This window comes from Dermacentor variabilis, chromosome 4 (genome assembly GCF_050947875.1).
Source record: "Dermacentor variabilis isolate Ectoservices chromosome 4, ASM5094787v1, whole genome shotgun sequence".
Taxonomy (NCBI): Eukaryota; Metazoa; Arthropoda; class Arachnida; order Ixodida; family Ixodidae; genus Dermacentor; species Dermacentor variabilis.
The window spans coordinates 84,335,007-84,359,848 of NC_134571.1; the positions used below are offsets into that span (position 1 = coordinate 84,335,007).

Here is a 24,842-nt window from a genome sequence, read left to right on the forward strand (position 1 = left end):
ATGATGATGTGACATCCGGCCATTTCGGCTTCGTACGAACGCTGCACCGCACGCAGGAGCGCTTTTACTGGCCCAAGATGTACGAAGCAACCAAGCGCTATGTCGCTATGTCGCTAGTTGTGAAACGTGCCAACGTCACAAGCGACCGACCACCGCAGCCCCGGGTCCCCTTCGGCCATTGACACCGCCCAGTACGCCGTTCGAGCAAGTAGGCATTGACCTTCTGGGTCCATTCCCGCCATCTAACAACAGGAACCGCTGGATAATTGTCTGCGTAGACCATCTTACACGGTATGCAGAAACTGCAGCCATACCGTCTTCCACCGCTGCTTGCGTGGCGGCCTTCCTTCTCCGTTCCGTGGTCCTTCGTCATGGCCCACCACGTGTTATCATCAGCGACCGTGGTCACCGTGGTCGCCAGTTCACGGCTGATGATATTGAAGAGTTACTTCGTTTGTGCACTTCACAGTTCCGTCATTCCATGCCATATCATCCACAGACCAATGGCCTCGTTGAAAGGACAAACAGAACGCTGACTAACATGCTTGCTATGTACGTCTCCTCCAATCATAAGAACTGGGACGACGTGCTGCCCTTCATCACTTATGCATACAACACTGCGAAGCACGAAACCACGAATTATAGCCCATTTTACCTCCTGTATGCAAGGTTACTGCGAAGCCCTCTGGACACTTTCCTACCCTTCGTTCTGCACAGTGATGATTCTGTATCGAAGACTTTGTCTCGCTGAAGAAGCGCGTCGAATAGCTCGTCTTCGTACTCTGGCCTCGCAAAGTCATTCGAAAGAGCGATACGACGACCGTCACGTACAAGTATCGCTGCAAAAAGGTGACTTATTCCTCCTTTGGACACCGCAACGCAAGCGTGGATTGTACCAAAAGTTCTTGTCACAATATTCAGGCACATTTGTAGTTGTGGACCGCCTGAGCGAACTCACTTACGTCATAGCTCGCCTCCTGTGCAATGGTCGGCGATCAAGCAGAACTCAGCTGACTCATACTGCTCGCCTGAAGCCTTTCTACCCTGCTTGTACATCCTGACTCGCCCCACGGGCTTCGTCTGCTTGCGGGGAAATTTAACAGATACGAAAGGCACGGACAGGAAGAGAAGAAAGAGAGGACGAAGAAAACGAGGAGTTAGAGAGGCCGGGCTGCACTACGATCACGCTACCATCATCGTCCAATTCTCCTGTAAATAAAACCATTTCTTCGCAACTCCTCGTAACAATATTGTACACAGCACACTAGGCAGCCACCACCATGACATTTTATTTTTGACAACTGCGACACCAAATGGCGGACTGATATACTTCCTAAAGGGGTTTAACTTTATTTTTTCATCGCAGAACCGCAAGCACAGGTTGCGTCGCGCGTATACCGCAGCCACGTACTGTGGCCGCACTCCTTTTCCTCTAACAATGTGGCCCCCGGCGGCTTCACGCGCTCCCGTAGGTGGCGGATTGGACTGTCACTCCAGAAGTTTAAATACACAACCTCTTTGCATAGAAACGACGGCATGATTGTTAACATATTGTTGGCTTGTATATGTTTAACACGAGGCCCAAGACCCTGTCTTCTAACACGTTCTTATGTTTGCGTTCGCGTCTCTGTCTTGAAGGGACTCACACCGTGACATGCTACAATGGTGCTTGCGTTGGGCGTATGTAAGGCGAAAAACGCGGTTCTAAAATGTCTGTTCACTAACTTGTGCAGTAAACCCATGTTTATAGTATTCGCGCAGTATAGTAGTAGTATAGTAAGAGTCACGAGTATGGCATCCGTAACCGCAAGTGCCACGTTATGGTCGTAACTTGTCGGGACAGCGTAGATGTAATCCACAGACCCTGCCACTAAGGAATACGTGGCTAGGCATGGCTGATGAATAAGTAATTGCGAAGGTTGGTTTTCAGTAAAGGTTTGTTACCAAGAACGGTGGGAGCTTATACTGCCGCAAAGGACGGATGCTGGGCGGTGACTCCAATCATTTACTCGGCACATCACACATCTACACTGGAATTCAACTGGTTTCGCCGACTCTTGCTTATATTCTCTCGCCTCTAAGCTGCGACTTCGCCTGCCACCCAGGCCCCAGCTTTTCCTCTTTGTCCCCCGCTTCTTTCCCAGTCTGCTGAGACGTGCTTCCACTGAGTCTTGCTCCTCCTTTTTCTCAATAAATAAAGGCATTCATCCATGCATGCCTAGGTTACTGCAGAAAATAGCGTGTCTTTATCTCCATAACCACCCCGTCTCTCACCTGGACTCTCCCATCGCAAAACAAAGTTGCTGTGTTCCAAATGGCTGGGCGTCACATATACAATTTTCTAGGAAAGGCCAGTAGCACGGCGGGCAATTTTCGGTGGGTGACGAGACATTATATAGAACACCTTCTCTGCCATATCCACACTCAGTGCTCTGCTTCGTGAGCTACTATTAGCCGCTACGACGATGTACGATATGAAAGAAACCTAGCTGGGCTGGTCGCGCGCAGCTCTTTTTGGATTCGTGATGCGTCGGTTTAAAATAATATTTCTTATGTAAGCCTAAATGACAGCGATATAGGCGAGGTGAGTTACGGTAGCTAGTTGGCTTGGACTAACGACGCTCTTCAAGCAGCACTTTCGTCTTATGCGTGTTTGCGAACGGGAATGAAAGACAGGAGGGTAACACGCCTTCCTGAAATGAAACATTCGGAATGACCCTTTCTTTGGCGGTTGGACATATGTCGAGGGTGCCCAATACGAACAATCTGCAATTCTGTATTACCTTGCAAGGGGGAACTCAGATGAAACGCTGTCAAACAGATAGGCTTTTATTTATCGTAAGTAGATCTTTATTGGAATTCTTTACCATGAAGTGAAAGCCGACTAATAAGCATTTAAATTTTCTTTGTTAATAAAACATCCTGTTAGTAAAAGGTTGCTGTGCTTTACAGCCCCCTAAATTAAAACGTAAGTTATGGAAAATAAATTGGTGTGGTTAATGTGTAAACGCATACGCAAGAAAAGGCCTAGTCCATTTCCCAGTATTCTCTCAATGAAGATGGAGCACCTCTATACTCTCACGTTGTAGTGATGTGAAGAACAAAACACTTCCAAAAGAGTCAGTCACGAATGTTACTCATTATAAGATGAGCTTGCGCTGGAAAGCAAAATAACACTCAAAGATACCGATGGCTGCGCGCAAAGTGCTTCCTCTGATTCCGATCTACGGATCAAGGCGTCGGTTCGTCAGATTGGAATGCTCGTACATCGCAGCGCAATCTCGGGTCGGCAAATGTGATGGAGAATGTACGCCAGTATTCGCTTCACGCGCGCAATCTGATAAGATAGCGCTCTTTCGCTATTTTATCTGTGCCAACATACTGGATATTAGAAACACATGCAGGCGCATCTTGAGCTAACTGATAACTTTGGAACTGTGGTTAGACGCTAAACCCCCCCCCCCCCCTTAAAAGAAGGAATACAGTTGCTTTCAATATTAGCTGAAACATAGTGCTGGTGGTATAAAAAGGGCCCACAACACTGCACAGCGGCGCCGATTGACATACAGGAAATTCAAGAGCGAACCACTTTACAATTACTGGTGTTTATCAAACCAGCATATCGTGGTTTAATGTAGCCCTGTATTCCAGGGGCCAGTTCCAACACGGGTACTGTGTTGGAGCTCATATTTCATGTCAGCATTATTTGTCACAAAATCAAAGCATTTTTTCTTTAGATCTTAACATTAGACAGCCAAAATACATGCAGCGAAACCCTCACCTTAATATTTCAGTACTTTTCGTTCTAACGTACATATCCGTGCTGATCCATATGTTACAAAGTGCTGAAAATGTACCCAATGCTTTCCTCCAGGAAGCTGTTTTTATTCCTTATGATGCCAGGAAACCGAGTCTGATGCCACCAACGCTCAGAAACCTAGTCGGGAGCGCGCACAATGTTCTCGCACACCTTGTGGGATGTACCGTAGCGCTGAGGTGCTTCTTGTATATTGTATGAGAATCGGTTGTAAAGACAGACGTGCAAGGTTGGGTCATGTGCTTAAGCTCATGAAGTTGATTTGTGCCAAGATAACCTGTCCAAACATTCACACTTACTTTATAAGAAGTCTACAGCACCATCAATATGCCGGCTGCTTTTAACTGCACAAAACAAAACCATTCGAACGATGCAAACAATGTTAACATCATTTTATCATTCAAGTGTTCAGATTGGTAACCTCTAGATGCGGAGTAAGTTGAGAAGTTGTTTGCGTAATTAACAAAGCTACGTAATTAAATTTTCAGTAAGGGTTTTTACGTGGTTAAAGAAAATGAGCAGTTTGGAGCCCGTCCTCGAGATTAAGCAGCCAAACGAACAAATTTCGACTAAATATGCTTCTGTAAGAGCAATGCGAACAAAAATTTTCCAAGTAAACACTCTTGGAAGACGTAACTGACGCAGAAAAAGAACATCTGTGAAGTCAAAGAAAGAACAGCACTTCACGACGGGACACACACAGGGGGAACCACACACAAACTGCGCTAACATTAAGTGCTGTTCTTAATGTGATAATGAAGCAACTAGCCCGTCAGTCTTTCCTTCAAAACCTGTAAAGTCAACCTGAACACATCTAGCCTTTTGTGGTGCTGTCATCAATAGTATGGCCCCGTGAACATGTTCCCCATGGTCACATAGTCGCGTTCCATTTTTATTCACGCTGCTTTCTCGAAGGCAAGCATTTTAAAGTTTTAGTGTCAATACGGCAGTGAACGTGTGCCGCCGAAAGCTTGCTTGGTCGCAGAAGCGATGCATGACGGAATGATGGTGCAGATTTAGCGTGTCGTCGGCATCAAGACAGTGCACTGCCGCCGAGCGAAGGAAGATAACGAAAGGGAACAGCTTGGTAGCTGCTCAGGAAGCCGTGCCGATGGTGGCGGTGCCATCATGACAAAATCTGAGGCGGCGATATTGACGGCTGAGGCGATTTTTTTTCTTTTATTCTTTTATTACTTTTTTTACAACGAAGTCGTTAAGAGTATGCTTTAACTCGGGCCCTATTCCGACGTGGCCTTTTCACATAAATGTAGAACGCCGAAACGATTTTCTGAGATAACCCCTGGGCCGATTTTAATAAATTTTGCTGGATTCGGGAGAAAAAGGTAAATTCTAGTGACTATTAGAAGCGCAAATTTCTATTTAGGGCTTGAATTCTGGTAAAAGATTTTCAAAAATTCAAAAGTGCGAAAAATACAGAAGCACGAAGTTTACAAATTAATAACTCCGCATCAAGAACTGATATCGCGGTTATGTAAACAGAATCCTTTAGACAATTCAAAGCGGACAAATCCAATATGCCGATTTATATCTTACGTGAAGTCGTTACGTTGTGAACAAGGGTTGTGGAAAAGCTGCATTTCCACATTACTGAATTTTTTTAGATTCATGCGTATTATATCAATTTTGTCCGCTTTAGATGTGCTGTTAGATGAAATGTTCAGAATTGTGATATCAGTTTTGATTGCCGAAAGACAGAGTTGTAAAGTTGGTTTCGTTTTCTAAAAATTTGTGATTTTTGCCAATTTTGAATAAACAAATGATGACCCAAATAAAAGATTTTAAACCAACAGTCACTAGATTTTAAATATTTCTTTCAAGTGCAACAAACCTTGTAAAATTTGATGCAGTGGTTGTGGAGAAAAACGAGTTCTCCTTTTACATGTATTTATATATGACCACCAGAGCTAAAGGTTCCTCTTAAGGGCTACTTTCCCCACTATCGCGTCCGCGTATAGAGCAAAATCCCGAAGATAGCATAATACCGGCCTGACCCGCAGCAGAGGTGCAGCAAACGTTCAGCTCTCCCCATACGTGGGCTGATCCCGAATGTAACGCCATGCCAGGCCGACCAGCGGCGGAGGTGAAGCAGGCATTAAGCACTCCCCATACGTGGGCCGATCCCGAAGACAGTGCAACGCGGTGCCGACATACGGCGGAGGTGCAGTTCGCCATTGAGGGGCCCACATACACAGCTTTGCGGGTCGTATTTCTTCAGAGAGTGGGAGGGCACTGAGATTTTTTACTTATCAAACATCAGGTCATCGACGGCGAAACTAGGGACACCAAAGCCGTCCTCGGGCTCCACCTAGAAAGCGCCTTCGACAAAGTTACGCACTCTGCCATCCTCGCGCAGGTATCGCATCTAAACCTAGGCGAGAGGTCGTACGAATATTTCAAAGGCATCCTCACCGGCAGATGGCGGAGCTCAGACTCGGCGACCTGAAGACGGACGAGAAGACATTAGGGAGCCAGGGCACTTCCCAAGGCTCCGTCATCTCACCCATGCTATTTATTCTTGCTATGATTCAAGTTGCCAAAAGACTACGCCAGCTTGAAGGACTGAAGCACACGATATACGCGGACGACATTACGCTGTGGGTGGACGGTGGCAGTGATGCCCGCACAAAATCCACGCCACAGACGGCAGTCGACACGATCGAAGAAAGCTTGGAAGGTACGGGACTGCGTTGCTCCCCAAGTAAGTTGGAGCTCCTGCTTTACCAACCGATCAAAACGCACAGAATCAAGAAGCAAAGGAAACACGAAAAGATCAAGATCCGCACCAGGGATGGTAACACAATACCGACGGTCAGCAAGATCCGAGTCCTGGGCATGACGATCGAAGTGCTCGGCAGGAACGAAGACACCATCACCCTCAGCATGGGTGAGGCGTCCAATGCCAGCAGACTGCTCAAGCGCGTTACCACCAAGAAGGGAGTCATGAAGGAGGAAAACTTCATCAGGCTTATACACTCCTTCGTACTCTGCCAGTGTACGTGGCAGCCTTCCACAAGTGGGTGAAAAGCGAAAAGAACAAGCTAGACATCCTAATCCGGAGGGCTTACAAGACACCCCTCGGTCTACTTGAAACTACCAACATGAAACGTCTCCTCCAGCTGGGCATACACAACACGCTCGACGAGGTCATCGAAGCGCAAAGAGCCGCTCAGTTGGAAAGATTGTCATCAACAAAGGCCGGCAGAAAGATCCTGTGCAGTCTAGGCATCGGTTATCATGAACAGCAGGGACCAAAATGCCCCGTCCCCGACCACGTACGATCAAACGCGCGGGTTGACCCCTTGCCGAAGAGCATGCATCCGGAATTCAACGAAGGCAGAAGACGCGCTATAGCCAAGGCACTAACGGACCTGCCCGCGGAAGACAGCGGTGCCAGGTACGTGGATGCAGCCGAATATGCCGGCCTCAACTGCTTCGCGATCGCGGTGGTCGACTCCGTGCGGGCGACTGCCAGCACATCGAGCAAGCAAGTGGAGGAAGCAGAAGAAATAGCCATCGCCCTGGCCATCGTAACCCGAGAATGCCACATGATCCTCAGCGACTCCAGACAGGCGGTGAGGAACTACGCCAAAGGAAGAATTGCCCCAACGTCGGCACGCGTCCTGCTCCGACAGGCATACCGCGACAAGAGGACTCGAATCAAGTGGTTCCCGGAGCACGCAGGACAAGCGTCGGAGAAGCATGCCAATCGCAACGAAACGGCACATGCCCGAGCGCGAGGATTAACCGACCGCGCCCAAGGCAATGGCTGCCCGCTGTGTTTCAGCGCCAAAGACCGGATGACCACCTATAACGAACGGACCAAGGCTTTCGGCTGCCCCGTAGACTTCTCCCGCCGCCCTGCAAAGGGCTCAGCAGGTCGCAGGCCGTGCTGTTCAGGTAACTACAAACGAGAACACTTCCAAGCCCGGCGCTATTGCATAGGATGTAACCAGAATCGCACCACCATGACAAGTGCAGAGCGTGCTGCAGGGAGAAGGCCACATTCGAGCACATGCTATGGGATTGCTCCAAACATCCAAGCCAAGCTAACTCAGGACATATACCGCCGCAGCTTGAGGAAGCAATGTGGAGCGAAGACCAAGAAATACAACTACAGGCCGTCGAGCAGGTCATCGAGGCGATGGCTAGGCAGGAGCCTGGTGAGCCGGCAACGGCGAGCGGGGATCCTCGCAGAGCACCCGCTGTAAGAGTCGGCAGTCGTAGCCGTAGGGAGGACCTTGTGGCGACAGGACTAGGCGAGCAGGATTTATTTACATATTAACATTTTAAGGAAGATACATTGGCAGTTTAGCGCGACTCCCATATGGAGCCCGCAAGACTATCATACAGCAAACAGCTTACGAGCACACAGCTCACTAGTACATTTCTAGCATGACAACGAGCACTCAGCTCCCGACGACGAGCACGCTCTAGCAGCCGGTAAACGCTGCTTATAAGCTCTCCGCTCGACGTCATAGTTCGATGTCCCCGTGGACCAGCCCTTCTGGCGGAGGGCTCACAAACACGTGCCGCACACACGCACAGGGGAAAAGGGTCCGGAGCCGACGTCAGAGGGCTTCGTAGAACTCTGCTTTGTCTCGGGTGGCGCAGCCGAGTACCACATTCCTGAGTTGACCGCGCGCCACGTGGCTGCCGGTCATCCGCAGTTCTCTGAAGTGCGCCCTGTCTGGTGGGATTGGAACAGGTGCTGCGGGCTGAAAGCTGGCACGTTGCCACCCCGTACGGCCATTCCTAACACCACCACGATGACGACGTAGGTCACGCCCGAAGCGCGCCTTCGCGCTTTACTGCAGGCTCAATAAACGTTTTCCCAATCTAATCCAATTACTTATCCGCGTTTGTCCTGCATGCGTGTGCAATAGAAACAAGAAGCAGGTATGCATAGAAAATCTGAGGTGGCGGCGGCGGGTCGTAGCGCAGAAGTTAGCATGCCCAGCCCCTCCAGGTACTTACATCTGCATTGACATGGGTTCGTGGTAGTGATAGCGACCACAGCTCTACTTTTTCTGCGCGCGATAGCCATTGTGGCAGCACGCGCAGAACTGGCAGAACTTTCGAAGTTAATCAACAAGCGTAAGACAGCTGACATAAGGAAATATAATATGGATAGAATTGAACATGCTCCCAGGAACGGAAGAAGCCTAAAAACAGTAAAGAAACTAGGAATTGGCAAGAATCAGATGTATGCGTTAAGAGACAAAGCCGGCAATATCATTACTAATATGGATGAGACAGTTCAAGTGGCTGAGGAGTTCTATAGAGATTTATACAGTACCAGTGGCACCCACGACGATAATGGAAGAGAAAATAGTCTAGACGAATTCGAAATCCCAAAGGTAATGCCGGAAGCAGTAAAGAAAGCCTTGGGAGATATGCAAAGGGGGAAGGCAGCTGGGGAGGACCAGGTAACAGCAGATTTGTTAAAGGATGGTGGACAGATTGTTCTAGAGAAACTGGCCACCCTATATACGCAATGCCTCATGACCTCGAGCGTACCGGAATCTTGGAAGAACGCTAACATAATCCTAATCCATAAGAAAGCGGACGCCAAAGACTTGAAAAATTATAGACCGATCAGCTTACTGTCCGTTGCGTACAAACTATTTACTAACGTAATTGCATATAGAATCAGGAGCACCTTAGACTTCTGTCAAGAAGGGACCAGGCAGGATTCCGTAAAGGCCACTCAACAATAGATCATATTCACACTATCAATCAGGTGATAGAGAAATGTGCGGAATATAACCAACCCTTACATATAGCTTTCATTGGTTACGAGAAAGCGTTTGATTCTGTCGAAACCTAAGCAGTCATGGAGGCATTACGGAATCAGGGTGTAGACGAGCCGTATGTAAAAATACTGAAAGATATATATAGGGGCTCCACAGCCACCATAGTCCTCCATAAAGCAAGCAACAAAATCCCAATAAAGAAAGGCGTCAGGCAGGGAGATACGATATCTCCAATGCTATTCACAACGTGTTTACAGGAGGTATTCAGAGACCTGGATTGGGAAGAATTGGGGATAAAGGGTAATGGAGAATACCTTAGTAACTTGCGATTCGCTATATTGCTTTGACTATTGCCTATTGACTCAGGAGACCAATTGCAATGCATGCTCACTGACCTAGAGAGGCAAAGCAGAAGGGTAGGTCTAAATTATAATCTGCAGAAAACTAAATTAATGTTTAACAGTCTCGGAAGAGAACAGCAGTTTACGATAAGTAGCGAGGCAATGGATGTGGTAAGGGAATACATCTACTTAGGGCAGGTAGTGACGGCTTATCCGGATCATGAGACGGAAATAATCAGAAGAATAAGAATGGGCTGGGGTGCATTTGGCAGGCATTCTCAGATCATGAACAGCAGGTTGCCATTATCCCTCAAGAGAAAAGTATATAATAGCTGTGTCTTACCAGTACTCACCTACGGGGCAGAAACCTGGAGGCTTACGAAAAGGGTTCTACTCAAATTGAGGACCACGCAACGAGCTATGGAAAGAAGAATGATAGGTGTAACGTTAAGGGATAAGAAAAGAGCAGATTGGGTGAGGGAACAAACGCGAGTTAATGACATCTTAGTTGAAATCAAGAAAAAGAAATGGGCATGGGCAGGACATGTATTGCGGAGGGAAGATAACCGATGGTCATTAAGAGGAAGCTTTAGCTCGGGCCCAACTCCGACGCGGCCTATTCAAATACATGTAAAACGCAAAAACGTTTTTATGAGATAACCCCTGGACCGATTTTGATGAAATTTGTTGCATTTGAAAGAAAAAGTTAAATTCTAGTGACTGTTGGAAGCGGAATTTCGATTTAAGGCTTGAATTTTTTTTAAACGATTTTCAAATATTTGACCGTTTGAAAAAAATAGAAGGACGAAGTTTACAAATTCATAGATCTGCATAAAGAATTTATATCGTGGTTCTGTAAACGGCATCCATTAGATCATTCAAAGCGGACAAATTCAATATGTCATTTTCCATCTTACGTGAATTTGCTACGTTGGTTACAACGGTTTTGCAAAAGTTGTATTTCCCTATGAATACATTTTTTTATATTCATGTGCAACATATCGATTTTGTCCGCTTTGGATGTACTACTAGATGCCATTCACAGAATTGTATTATCATTTTTAGTGGTTGAGTTACGGAGTTGTAAACTTGATAGTTTCGTTTTTTGAAAAGTTTCGGTTTTCGCCAATTTTTACCTAACTCGAAAATTCGAAACCAACAGTCACTAGATTTTATGTTTTTCTTTTAAATGCATCAAACCTCGTCAAATTTGGTGCAGTGGTTGCCGAAAAAAACGAATTCTCCTTTTACATGTATTTAGATAGGAGCACTCGAGCTAAAGCTTCCTCTTAAGGGTTACGGACTGGATACCAAGGGAAGGGAAGCGTAGCAGGGGGCGGCAGAAAGTTAGGTGGGCGGATGAGATTAAGAAGTTTCCAGGCACGGCATGGCCACAATTAGTACATGACCGGGGTTGTTGGAGAAGTATGGGTGAGACCTTTGCCCTGCAGTGGGCGTAACCAGGCTGATGATGATTATGATGAGCCATTGTGAAACTAAGGATGTAGTTAGCATGCCCAGCCGTAACTGCTGCAAATTGCAGCAGTTACGAGTGGTGGAACCCCGCTGGGGCTGATAGTGAAGAAAGCTTCCTTTCTCTGCGCACTCTCGCGATGGTGAAGCTAAAATGAGGAGGAGGCCACCATAACAGAATGGATGGACCACCTGCGGATAGGACGAAGCACACCAAGTTTTTAGCACTTGGCCTGGAGTCAAGCGCTACAATGGCTAGTATGGCCTCACGGAGATGATAGACCGAACTGCTTCGCACTGCTAACACTGGACTGATACTAAGAAAATACTCCGTTCGCAGACACCACGCTACACTGAAATTAGCAAAACAAAATCAGTTTATAAACTGACAGTGTCAATTATCTGGTGTCCTTATTGTGCGTGTGAATGGCATAAAGGTCCTCGCAATGAAATGGTAGTATCTTTGTTTTTGCTGCAGTTGCACACAAACAAACTTCGTTGAAGTCATCGGACAGCAATCTACCAGCAGGGAAGACCAACCCGCAAATTAAAAATAATTGCTGGTTTCAGATCTTCCAATGTACTTTGCGCTCAGCTACTACCTGTAATATTTTTTTTTCTTTTTGTGCTCTTATGAAGAGGAAAACTCTACATTTCTACAATATCAACAACAGTACACAAAATAGACTGGCTTTGAAGCTGTGACCACGCACCGCACTTTTCTACATTCAGCACATGTAGTATTGGGGCAACGCGTTTGAGCAAAATGATTAGGTTTTCGGTGAAAGCGCTGTGACAGGCGGGACGAAATCGTTGTCATGCCCGGTCTAAATAATACCATCTGAAATCTTATTTACCTAACATATTTTTTGAGAAATCGCTATAACCCTTTATACGTTTGATGATGATATGTGGTGTTTAATGGCGCAAGGGCCAGGTGTGGCCAAAGAGCGCCATGACAATGGCGATGTTGACGATGTATTATGGAGATGTGACTTGGCTGTAAAGTGGCCTAAATATAGTTGCTGTAAAGTGCATAAAATCTACGTGATATAAAATTATGGCGACGACTAATGACGAATACTGTGAACATTAAAATCCATCGTAAAAGAATGACATAGCATTGAAAATATATGAGATGGTAAAAATGGCTGGAGCACTGTTGCCTCGCCGGAGCCCTTGAAACACAAGGGCCTAGAGGCACGTGCTATACGAATGAGCTATCACAGCGGTATCCTCTGAAGAGAGGACCCGCTATGAACATGTGGGGCTAATAACATGCAGGACAACATCTTTCAGGAAACTTAGGACTGCGTTGGTATCAAATAGCGGTTCTGGGCCGAGTAACATTGCGGGATGAAGGGGGATCTGCTGCCGGTATGCTAGGGGAAAATGCTTCTTTCTCTCAGATTCAGCTGCCCGACACTCCAGGAGGACGTGGAGGACGGTCAGCCTCTCCTCGCATCTACCGCAGGTCGGAGGATCATTTTCATGGAGTAAAAAATTATGTGTGCCAAATGTGTGTCCTATTCTGAGGCGACAGAATAGGACATCTGTTCGCCGTGATTTTGTTACGGAGGGCCAAGAACCTAATTGTGGCTTTATCACGTGCAGTTTGTTATGTACTTCTGCGTCCCACTTACGTTGCCAGTGGTTTCGCAGTTTCCTTCTTAAAAAAGGCTTCAGGTCTGTGACAGGGACCGAAGCAGTAGGATTAGCTGCATGCAATGAAATTGATGTGGCCATCTGGTCTGCTAGAACGTTACCCTCAATTCCCCTATGCCCGGGCACCCAGCATATAATGACATGCTGGTTAGACATGTATGCTCTACAGAGAATGGAATAGAGCTCGATTATTGCGGGGTTTCTGTGTTTACAGGGTGACTTCAAGGCTTTAACGACACTTAAGGAGTCTGTAAATAAAATTGTTTTTTGAATATTTGATTTTCTGATATGTTTCACAGCCGACAATAGTGCATGGGCCTCAGCCGTAAATATACTTGTTTCAGGGTGCAGTACACCGGATTCCGAGAAGGACGGACCGATGGCTGCGTAGGACACCCCGGCATGCGACTTAGAAGCGTCTGTGTAAAACTCTGTGCACGAGTACTTGTACTGGAGCTCCAAGAAATGCATTTTGATATGTGTCTCTGGCGCATGTTTAGTGACCTCTACAAAGGATGTGTCACACTCTATCAGCTGCCACTCCCAGGGCGGTACTAGCTTAGCTGGAGGCATTAGGCGTTGTTCGAGAACTGGGACATCCTTTTCCGTGCTAAGTTCTCTTGCACGCAGTGAGAAAGGAAGTCTCATAGAGGGTCTGTTACGAAAAAGTGTTTCACACGTCAAGTCGTTAGCGATTGTGAAACACGGATGTTCCTTATTAGAGCGAACCTTGAGAAAATACGTTAAGCTGATGTTTGTTCTCTGAAGATGGAGTGGCCACTCATCTGACTCTACATATAGGCTTTCAACAGGGCTTGTCCTAAATGCGCCAGTGGCCAGACGGATGCCCAGATGGTGAACGGGGTCTAACATCTTAAGTGCGCTCGGTGCGGCAGAGTGATACACTACGGCACCATAATCTAACCGTGATCGAACTAGGCTCTTGTAAATATTCAATAAACACTGTCTGTCGCTACCCCACGTTGTGTGGGATAGGATTTTAAGTAAGTTCATTGTTCTAAGACATTTTTCTTTAAGATGTTTTATGTGAGGTATGAAAGTGAGCCTGGAGTCAAGAATAACACCAAGGAATTTGTGTTCTTTGTTGACAGGGATTGGTTGTCCGCCCAGTTCTACACAAGGATCTGGGACCAGGCCTCTCTTTCTTGTGAAGAGAACACAAGAACTTTTGTGGGGGTTGACCTTAAATCCGTTTTCGTCTGCCCACTTGGAAACCTTGTTCAAGCCCTGCTGTACCTGTCTTTCGCATACTGTGAGGTTGCAGGATTTGAAGCCTATTTGTATATCGTCTACGTATACGGAATAAAAAATGGCAGGTGGTAGTGAAGCACGTAGCGTGTTCATTTTAACGATAAAGAGAGTGCAGCTGAGCACGCCTCCCTGGGGTACACCAGTTTCCTGCGTAAAGGGACGTGACAGTGCATTGCCGACTTTTACTCGGAAGGTACGATTTGACAAATAGCTTTCAATTGTGTTCAGCATATTTCCACGGATGCCAATTTCCGACAGGTCTCGCAAGATACCGTAACGCCATGCCGTGTCATATGCCTTCTCCATATCGAGGAATATCGATAGGAAAGACTGTTTATGTATAAAGGCATCGCGGATATTTCCTTCCATGCGCACAAGATGATCGGTCGTCGACCGCCCTTCTCGGAATCCACACTGATAAGGATCGAGCATATTGTTGACCTCGAGAAAATGTATAAGTCTGCGATTTACCATTTTTTCAAAAAGCTTACACAGACAATTAGTTAGAGCTATCGGACGGTAACTTGCCGCCAAGGAGGAGTCTTTTCCGTGCTTCAGAACAGGGACTACAATCGCTTCTTTCCATGTGGATGGGAGGTATCCGGAAGCCCAAATAGTGTTGAATAGTGTAAGTAGTGTAACTTGTGTGTCAGTATGTAGGTTTCTGATCATGTCATACATGACTCTGTCAGGTCCCGGTGCAGTGCTTTTGCATGTGTTCAAGGCAGCTTTCAACTCGGCAATACTGAAAGGCCGGTTATACGGTTCATTCTGCCTGGATTTTCGTATGATTGGCTTACGTTCTATTATTTCTTTATGTTTAAGAAAGGACTTGGAATAATTGATTGAGCTCGACACACGCTCAAAGTGCTCCCCAAGTGAATCTGCCTGGTCTTGCAGAGTTTCGCCTTGTGTGTTTACCAAAGGGAGGGGGTATGTTTGTCGCCCTCTTATCCTACTAACCCTGTTCCAGACTTTCGCCTCATCTGTGTACGAGTTGATGCCCGATAAAAAGTTCTGCCAGCTTTCTCTTCTAGCCTGTCGGCGGGTTCGCCTGCCTTCGGATTTTACTTTTTTAAAGTTGATAAGATTTTCTGCAGTGGGAGAAGCGCGTAGCAAACCCCACGCTTTGTTCTGTTTTTTACGTGCGATCCTACAATCGTCGGTCCACCACGGGACGCGCCGTTTGCACGAGAGGCCATTTACTTGTAATATGCATTTAGAAGCGGCATCTATTATAAAGGCTGTAAAATACTCCACAGCAGCATCAATTTCTAACGAGGAGATGTTATGCCATGCGATACCAGTAAGAGTTCGAAATTTGTCCCAATCAGCTGTCTCAATCTTCCACCGAGGTGCCTGTGGTGGATATTCGTTTTCTTGAGGTGTTCTTAGTAGTATGGGGAAGTGATCGCTTCCATAAGGGTTCTTTGTAACTTCCCATTCAAGTTCAGGCAGAATAGAAGGAGAAACTATGCTGAGATCGATTGAAGAAAAGGTTCTGTTTGCTAGAGAGTAATATGTCGGGTCCTTCTTATTCAAAAGGCACGCACCACAAGAAAAAAGGAACTGTTCAACAAGACGACCTCGCGCATCTATACGAGAGTCGCCCCACAGGGAGCTGTGCGCATTGAAGTCGCCAAGAACAACATAGGGTTCTGGCAGTTCATCTATAAAGGACTGAAATTCATGTTTAGTTAATTTGTAATGCGGGGGTATATAAAGCGAGCAAATAGTGATGAGTTTGTTTAGCAGAACAACTCGCACCGCCACTGCTTCAAGGGGCGTTCGAAGCTGTAAAGGTTGACATGCTATACTTTTATGAGTGAGAATCGCAACACCACCCGATGATGCGATGGCATCATCGCGATCTTTGCGAAACGTAACATACGTACGGAGAAAGTTTGCGTGTCTGGATTTTAAATGTGTTTCCTGTAAACACAGCACTTTTGGATTATGTTTGTGGATGAGTTCTTGCAAATCATCAAGGTTTGTAAGGAGACCTCTAATGTTCCATTGAATGATTTGTGTATCCATATTTAAAATAAATTGGTGCTGTGTTTACGGAATCGGACGGGATGCTTTAGATTACAGAGCCCTTTCGAGGCCCTGTAATAGGGGTTTTGTTCTTTCTGGAGCGTTCGAGGGAGCCTCGCCGCTCCTTAGGCGCTTGGTGCGCCTTGAGGATGGGTGTAGTGTCCATTGCCTCTAGTGAGGCGCCGGACACGTGCTCTTGAGAGCGGGAAGTTTTCAGAGGGAGTCCCGCCTTGGAGGGCAAGACCCCTGCGCCCACCAGTCCGGAGGTCGATGGGGCTCCCAGAGGGATTTGGCTACGCCGGCCGTTGCCAGCACAGGAAGGGACCTGGGAAGTTGAGGCAGCCTCGGCTGCGCTCACCTTCGGGGTCGATGGTTCCTTCTCCTCGGTTGACGGAGCAGCGCTAGCTGCAACCGTCGCGGGGGCAGATGGCGTGACTGCCGACTCACTGCTTGTGGGTCGGACAGCCGCCGGAGTCCGTTGTGACGCTGCCCCCTGACGCGCCACTTCGGCAAAGCTTTTCTTTGGCAGGTATGCTACCCGCCTTAGTGCCTCTTTGAACGATATATTCTCTTTTACTTTTATGGTTACAATTTCTTTTTCCTTCTTCCAGGAGGGGCACGACCGTGAGTACGCGGCGTGATCCCCATCACAGTTTACACAGTGTAGAGAGTTCTTACATTCTTCAGTTGCATGTTCAAGGGCACTGCATTTCGCACATGTTTGGCGGCCTCGGCAGCTCTGCGAGCTGTGGCCAAAACGTTGGCATTTGAAACATCTCAAGGGATTTGGCACATACGGTCTTACACGGAGCTTGATGTACCCGGCCTCGATTGATTCGGGCAGGACACTTCAATTGAAGGTGAGGATTAGGTGCTTGGTCGCAATTTCTTTACCCTCGCGCCTTATCTTGATTCTTTTGACATTTATGACATTTTGATCGCTGAAGCCCTCCAAGAGTTCAGCCTCAGTGAGCTCAAGCAAATCATCATCTGACACAACACCACGGGTGGTGTTCATTGTACGGTGCGCGGTTACTGTTATGGGGGTCTCTCCAAATGATACTAGTTGCGGTAGTTTCTCATACTGTTTTACATCGCGGAGCTCCAAGAGGAGGTCGCCGCTTGCCATCCTCGACACTTTGTAACCTGGACCAAAAATATCAGTTAGGGACTTTGAAACAAGGAATGGTGAGATGTTTCGCACTACCTTGTTTGGCTTTTCGGAATGAATAACATGGAAGCGGGGAAAGTTCTGGGTTTGGCGTCCAAAAAACTTGAAGACATCTTCGGTGCGCCCTCGTTTCTGAGGGCGATCAGTAAGGGAGGGGAAATAAGTTTCCATGAAAAAGTGTATGCTTTCGGCAACAGCGCCGACCGCCCACCACGGAGCCCAACGAGGGGACGCGGCAGAGCTTGCGTACAAGTCTGCACGACGCCAGTCGTACGCCGTCACTATAACCGAATATGGTGTACCCAAGGTTGGATAGCCACACAGGGTTAACCCTTGCCGCCAGGAGAAAGGAAGTAAAAAGAAGAGAGAAGGAGACAGGAAAGGTCAAAAGTGAGAGATAAAGACGAAGGTTCGAGGAGGGAGCGACAGGAAAAGGCGACTGCCGATTTCCCCCGTGTGGGTCAGTCCGGGGGTGCCGTCTACGCGAAGCCGAGGCCAAAGAGGTGTGTTGCCTCCGCCGGGGGGCCTTAAAGGTCCGAACACCCGGCATCGGCTCAACCCCCAGGATCCCCCTTTCCCCGGACACGGCTAAGCCGCGCACGGCTACACGCAGGAGGGTCCAACCCTCGTGTGCTCGGGTCCGTGGTGTCGCAACACACCAAACGCCTGCTGACGCAGACGCCCCTGCGGGGCCTTTATACGTTTGCTTCGTATGAGTTATGTACTAGCTTGCCTCGTCAATCTCAAAAATGTATTGTCTTTGTGGGAAAGGCTTTCGTGAAAAACGGCCCAACATAACAGTGAAACATCCAGCATGGTTTCTATCCAGATGATTGACGAAATTCTGCACTGAGAACGTGTCGACTAGCGTGCGATTGAAAGTTTAATTATGATCGTTGTAAGCTTGTGTTGCGTCTAGCACGAGCGAGTAGTGTTAGCGATGTCATTGGTGTGAAAATGGTCAGCTCGGTCTGCGATTTGTTTTTGTGGATCTCCACATTGAACGTCGCAGTCGTCACGATGAGAGCACACCCATGACATCATTAGCTCAGTGGGCTGGGAAGGCTCGAGTGGTAGCTCACCTTGAGGGATATAGGTAACAAGTATAGACGTACGTACTTTGCGATGATGAAAAATATGCAGAAACACCACTGGTGTTGTCTAACTATTCGTAAACAGGCCCCCAAATTTCAATTGGCCCACCCCAAACAATAAGTAGGCCCACACTCAAATTTCAAGTTGGCACACCCTCAAATTTAAATTGGCCCACCCTCAAGTTTAGTCGGCCACGCCCTATTTTCTTTTTGCCCAGCCTTAAACCTCAAGTTGGCTTAAACCCGAATTTCAATTGGGCCACCCCTAATTTTCAAGTTGGTCCACAGACGAATTTCCATAAATCGTCCTCCAAATTTCGAGCCGACGCATCCCAAAATTTAGGTTGGCCCACCCCCATATCGCCCCCAAATTCAGATTGGCCGACCCCGAGATTGCTCCCACATTTAGGTAGGATCACCCCCAAATATAGATTGGCCCGCCTCCACAACACCACCAAATTTAGATTGGCCCACTCCAATACCAACCGAAAATCTCGGTTGGCCCATCCCCATATCAGCCCCAAACTAACGCTGGCGCAACCCTCGATCACCTCAAATTTAGGATGGCCCACTGCAAATCGCCCACCAACTAAGGTTAGTCCACCCATATTTTACCCTCCAATTCAGCTTGGCCCAGCCGCGCATCACCCCCATGGTTAGGTTAGCCCGACCCCATGTCAGCCCCAAATTTAGGTTGGCCCACCCCCATATCATCCCCAAATCCAGGTTCGCCCACCCCCATATCAGCCCCAAACTTAGCCTAGCCCAGCCCTCTATCACCTCAAATTTAGGATGGCCCACCGCAAATCACTCCCACATTTAGTTTAGCCCACCCCCGTATCACCCCCGATTCAGCTTCACCCAGCCCCATATCAGCCCCATGGTTAGGGTGGCCCACCCCCCATATTTCTCCCAAATTTAGGTTCTCCCACCCCCGTATCCTCCCCAAATCCAGGATGGCCCACCCCCCATATTCCCCCAAACTTAGGCTTACCCACCCCTATATCACCTCAAATTTAGGTTGAGCCACCCCCATATCAGCCTCACATTCAGCTTGGCTCACTACCATTTCACCCCAAATTTAGGTTGGGCCACTCCCATATCACTACCACATTCAACTTGACCAATCCCTGTATCACGGCCAAATTTGTGCTGACGCCACTTCCAATTTCAAGTTGGCCACCACACCCCCTTTTATAAAGACCTATGTATTCATATGGGAAATGCGTCAAGTTTTTTGGCGTTACAGACACGATTTCGCCCGATTTTGCTACCAGATCACTGGGGCACTCATCAAAGAATGCTTCGCATTAAAAGCAACTGCACCGAACGAGTGACGCCATATGTTTATCCTAAATACTGACGGCTAGCCAAGCTAGCTTCTCTGTAGAGCGACCGGGGCAGACACAGCACGGGACATTTATTCAAATTGTTTTTTTACGGCCACACCTACGGATTCATACCACTTGGCTGTAGGGGACACATTACCAGTAGCTATTAATCCACACGCTGCACATCTCCTATTTGGTGCATTTCTTAATTGGATGAATCTTTAGAAATAATTAACGTTCGGGCAGCGACTCAGCTTAGCAGACACTTTGTTCCGCACGAATGTTGCGTAGGAATGGCACTGGCCACCGGGTGGCATTGTGGCCCAGGTTGACCTCATTCGCTCGGAGTATTAAAGACATGGGAAAGTCGAAGAAAACGCACCTTCCAGAAGGACGCAATAAGAATGGCCATTTTGTTCTCCCAGGTGCCACGCTACAGAGCACGAAAGCTCTTTTTTTTTTTGCGTAGCACAAAGCTTTGCGCAAGCTTCTAGTTATGATGTCCAATGAATAAAGCCTTCATAAATGCGATGACCTAACAAATGAACACAACATTGCTGTGTTTTAGGAAGGAAAAATAGAAAACATAATATTTCAAGAGAACGACTGGAAAACCAGAACCGAAAGCAAATCATGAGTTTTGTGTTTCTTCCATCTGGTGGGAGACTATAAAACTAAGTCCTATGCGGCTGTAAAAAAAAACTGCGCCGCTGAAAAACCAGAACCGAAAGCAAATGTTGGGTTTTGTGTTTATGCCATCTAGTGAGAGACTACAAAACTAGGTCCTATGCGGAAAAAAAAGAAGACCGAAGCGAGAATCGAACCGCGGCCACCGCGAAGCGTGACTAAAGGTGCGCGCAATTCTACCGCTCGGCCACGGCTTCCAACGGTTCGCGCAGGCGTACGAACGTCTTTTTATAGACACCACGTAAATTTTCACGACAGTGTTACAAAAAACGCTTTTGGGAACAGTGTTACACCGTGTGTGGAGAGTCGAGCTAGGCATCAGTCGAAAGCTGAGTCTCCGGACTACATACGCTGCACTGCGTATTGCGATAGAAGCCGTAGTGTAATCACAGCCGCGGTTCTTGCCTCGAAAATGGAGTACAAATTTTCGTCGTTTCCATAGGCTTCCATTGCTAAATCTTTAACCGCTGTGGGAACAAAATTCTTACGTGCCATAGGGTGATCACTGCACTTGGCTCGTGTGGATTGTCTTCCAGAACACGTCTGTCAACTGCGTTTTTTGATAATCGACCTGCAGCTTTTGTTATTCGCGAAAAACCCGCTCGTTCCATTGAAAACGCGCTAGCTTCGTGCCGGGGCCGCTTGGGGCGCTAGTTGGTACGTGTCCAGAAAAGCTGGATATGAGCCAGCACTTCTCCTGCCTCTGCTATTGCGTACATTGCTTGATATTATAAGAGTGCACGATTCTATTGCGTGCCAGCTTTAGTACAATTCGGCTATAGAACGCACCGCTTCGTGGCTTTGCAAACATTCCAATATTTCATTGATATAATTTCTTTGAACACACACACACACGTGTGTGTGCGTGTGTGCGTGCGTATGTGCGTGTGCGTGCGTGCGTGTGCGTGCGTGTGTGCGTGTGCGTGTGTGTGCGTGTGTGTGTGTGTGTGCGCGTGTGTGTGTGTGTGTGTGTGTGTGTGTGTGTGTGTGTGTGTGTGTGTGTGTGTGTGTGTGTGTGTGTGTGTGTGTGTGTGTGTGTGTGTGTGTGTGTGTGTGTGTTTGTGTGTTATGGGAACTCTGGCATTGGAGCCAACAGGAAAAACGGACTAGGGAGCGCGAGCGGCGGTTCGAGGCTCGGCTGGGCGCTCTTGGGCGCGGCCGGCCAGGACTGGGGCCTGCTATCGAGACCGCACCTATTCCACATTGGCGCCCAAATTGGATATTGGAATTGGAAATTGGCGCCCAATTATATATATATATATATATATATATATATATATATATATAGGGTGTTTCAGCAAACACTTTCAAAAATCTTTTTAAAAAGTTGCCTGTGGCAGATTTCACAATTCTAGTTCATGAGCTGGTCTACTCGAAGCAGTGGACAATACCTGCACAAACGATTGAGATGCAAAACCAACGAATTAATAAACATTCACTTATTAAATTTTAAACTAATTACATTATGGCCCATATTGCAACTTAGAAATTAAAGCCGTGGAGTTCGCAAGGCGGATCCACTTGGGACGAATTTTCAAGGTGACACCAGTTTCGAGATAGAAATTCCCGAACTTTTCGGAGAAATGCATTGGCGTTCCAGTTGATCTGTTAACAAAACGCCGTTTATGCAATGTAGTGTAGTAATGTTATGCAATGTGTGTGTAGCCAATTTCTGCTCATTGATGCAGTATTCGCCAAATCTTGATTTCCACAGGAGAAAAATTTGTAGATTTTCGTAAATTCCGTCATGCCAAGTCCACATGCGTAGGCAAAATAATTCAATCGCAACAAACTGCCGCTGCATACGGCATGCGCCGCAAGCATGTGGATATCTGTTTCCTCGAATATGCTCTAGCACCTTGCTACTGCAATTAGATATTTGCGAAAGAACAGACGTTCAGTGCTTTCAGCTCCTGTTTTCTGATTTTCAGCTACTATAGAGAAACTATAGCTGCGCATGTAGCAACCGACCGCTTCCCTCGAGAACAACAGGGGCCTGAGTTCACGAAACGTTTTGGGCACTCCCCGATAAAGAATTGGACGGGGGGCTTTCAACGTTTAATGTTCTCGGAGGACCCAGAGTTGTTGCAAGTGCTCGATCTTCAACTCGTGTTCTTTCACGATGCCAATTTTCAGGTCACTTCGTGAATCGCGTTTGTGTGCAGGTAAACAGCCGCTCAGGTGGAACGACTTGCGACTCCCTTCTATATTGTAGACAAGCCTGTATAACACCCACCACCGCCATAGCCTGTAAACAATAAATATAGAGACAAAAAAAAAACGAGCGCAAAGATTCACTTACACGCATTCGGGAAGGCAGAGCGCCTTGCACTGCTGGCCTCCGCTGGAGGACGTGTAGGAACGCAGGTAACGTGTACGGCACCGAGCTGTAAACGGATTTGCGGCCCATTAGCTGGATTCTATGAAACGTAACTCAGAATAGTGATAACACGAAACGAGATGTGGTGGTTAACGTTCTAATATTTCCCCTTTCTGGTTATCCGTCACTGTTAGCGATCTAAAACTGCCCATTTGCTCTACGTTGTGTATAAAATCCGTGTGCAGGGAGACGCGGTTACGGAACATCACACTAATGTTTACCATGTTTGCGCGCCAGTGTGTCACGCAGTCGTAACTCAAGCTGGCATTTATTGATTTTTTTAAGGAAGGAAGGGAGGAAAAAGTGGAGAAGGAAGGCAGGGAGGTTAACCAGTTTAGTCTAACCGGTTTGCTACCCTACAAATGGGAGCGGGATGGGGGGATGAAAGATGGGAGGAGAGAGAGAGAGAGCACATAGCACAGCGGATTTTCTTAAGCAGCAGCAGATTTTCTTAAGAAAAATTGTGTAACGTCGTGCTGCGCACGATATACGCGCTGAAAGAAAATGATTATCATCGCAGCTTACCTTGAGTGACGTTGCAAAGGTCGCAAGGGGCCCTTCCCGAAGTCGAAAGTTCGTCGAGGCAACCGCATGTTCGAAGAAGTGCCGCTTCGCGGCACAGTGTCTGGCAGAACTGTAGAACAAGGAAGAACAGAAATCACAGACACTTCTGAAGAAAGAATACGCACACAGAGCGCTTGTAAAAATGAGCGGAAGACAAAACGGCAAGCTTTCAGATGATGATGATGATGGAAAACTTTATTGATCCCTCTTTAAAGGGAATGGGGCAGCAGAATAGAGGGAGATAGCATGCAGCAAGCTTTTCCGCGAGTGACAAATGTGTAGCACTGTTAACCTATTTATTTTTGCTTTAAAATCACGCACAACAACAACTTTTGCGGGTTTGAAGCTGTCATCCGATAGCATATGAAGAACAGAGCGTGTGTTCGGCCAGCACAAGCAAGTTGCCTGAAAATGAAGTTCTGTCTCAGACAAGTGTGTCCGTGTGCCTATTGCAAACCTGGGCACTGGGCGCGCTTACTATTGCGATATCAATTATACGGACACCACATTCGAGTTCCCGGCCGTTGCCATTGGCGCCATTTCGCTGTGCTGGATTCTACGGCGCACTCGTGGTTCACACACACCGTGTGTGTGAAAGGTCACGTGACCGGCTGCAGGTGCGAGGGCGAGCATGCGCGTCGTCGAGAGCGGGCCGATAAGGCTGGCGCCGCACCGTGTTTATGCGTGCCCCGTATTGGAGACCACGTGATGTGCCGAGTTTCGAAGGCGCGCACCAGTAAGGAGCAGCGGCAACACGGAACGCTCGACGCGAGCACGTGCGCTCTGCCCGCTGCCGACGCTTCGCATCACGCTGCAGTGTTGGGACCGCAAGTGCTCGCAGTCATCGAGTTCACTCTCTTCATGCGAGCCTTCGGGCACGAGGCGCCATGCGTTGGTAGGCGATATCATTACGTGTTGCAATTTATACTGTACATAAATCTTACCATTACTTCGTGTAATATCAAGTACCTTGCTATCGCTGTCAATTCTTTGAACTGCGACATTTTGTTTTTCGACAGTTACAGGCCTAACTAAAAGCCTGACCGAAATTTCTTGTCTCTTATTACAGTCCTTCACGATGATTGACATGCCCTTTGCGGCTCGACAGGGACACGTACGGGCCGTTCTTCTAAGTGCCTTTGATGTCACACATGTACTGTACGTCTGTGCGCACCCTCATATCGGTCTGCACCATTCAACCTTCACAAGTAAAGCATGAAACTATCCTGACAGTGA

The 24,842-nt window shown here is 47.4% G+C and overlaps 1 protein-coding gene across 1 annotated transcript in view; it reads right to left on the reverse strand.

Annotated features, from left to right (window-relative positions):
• LOC142578263 (acid-sensing ion channel 4-A-like) overlaps window positions 1–24,842 on the reverse strand; it is a gene marked incomplete at its 3' end in the record, with an annotated part of 45,639 nt that overhangs the window by 13,036 nt on the left and 7,761 nt on the right. The window contains exons 5-6 of the mRNA XM_075687664.1: window positions 23,568–23,676; window positions 22,965–23,049 (exon numbers count right to left, since the gene is read on the reverse strand). Coding sequence (XP_075543779.1) covers window positions 22,965–23,049; window positions 23,568–23,676 — 194 coding nt within the window. The remainder of the gene's footprint in view (window positions 1–22,964; window positions 23,050–23,567; window positions 23,677–24,842) is intronic.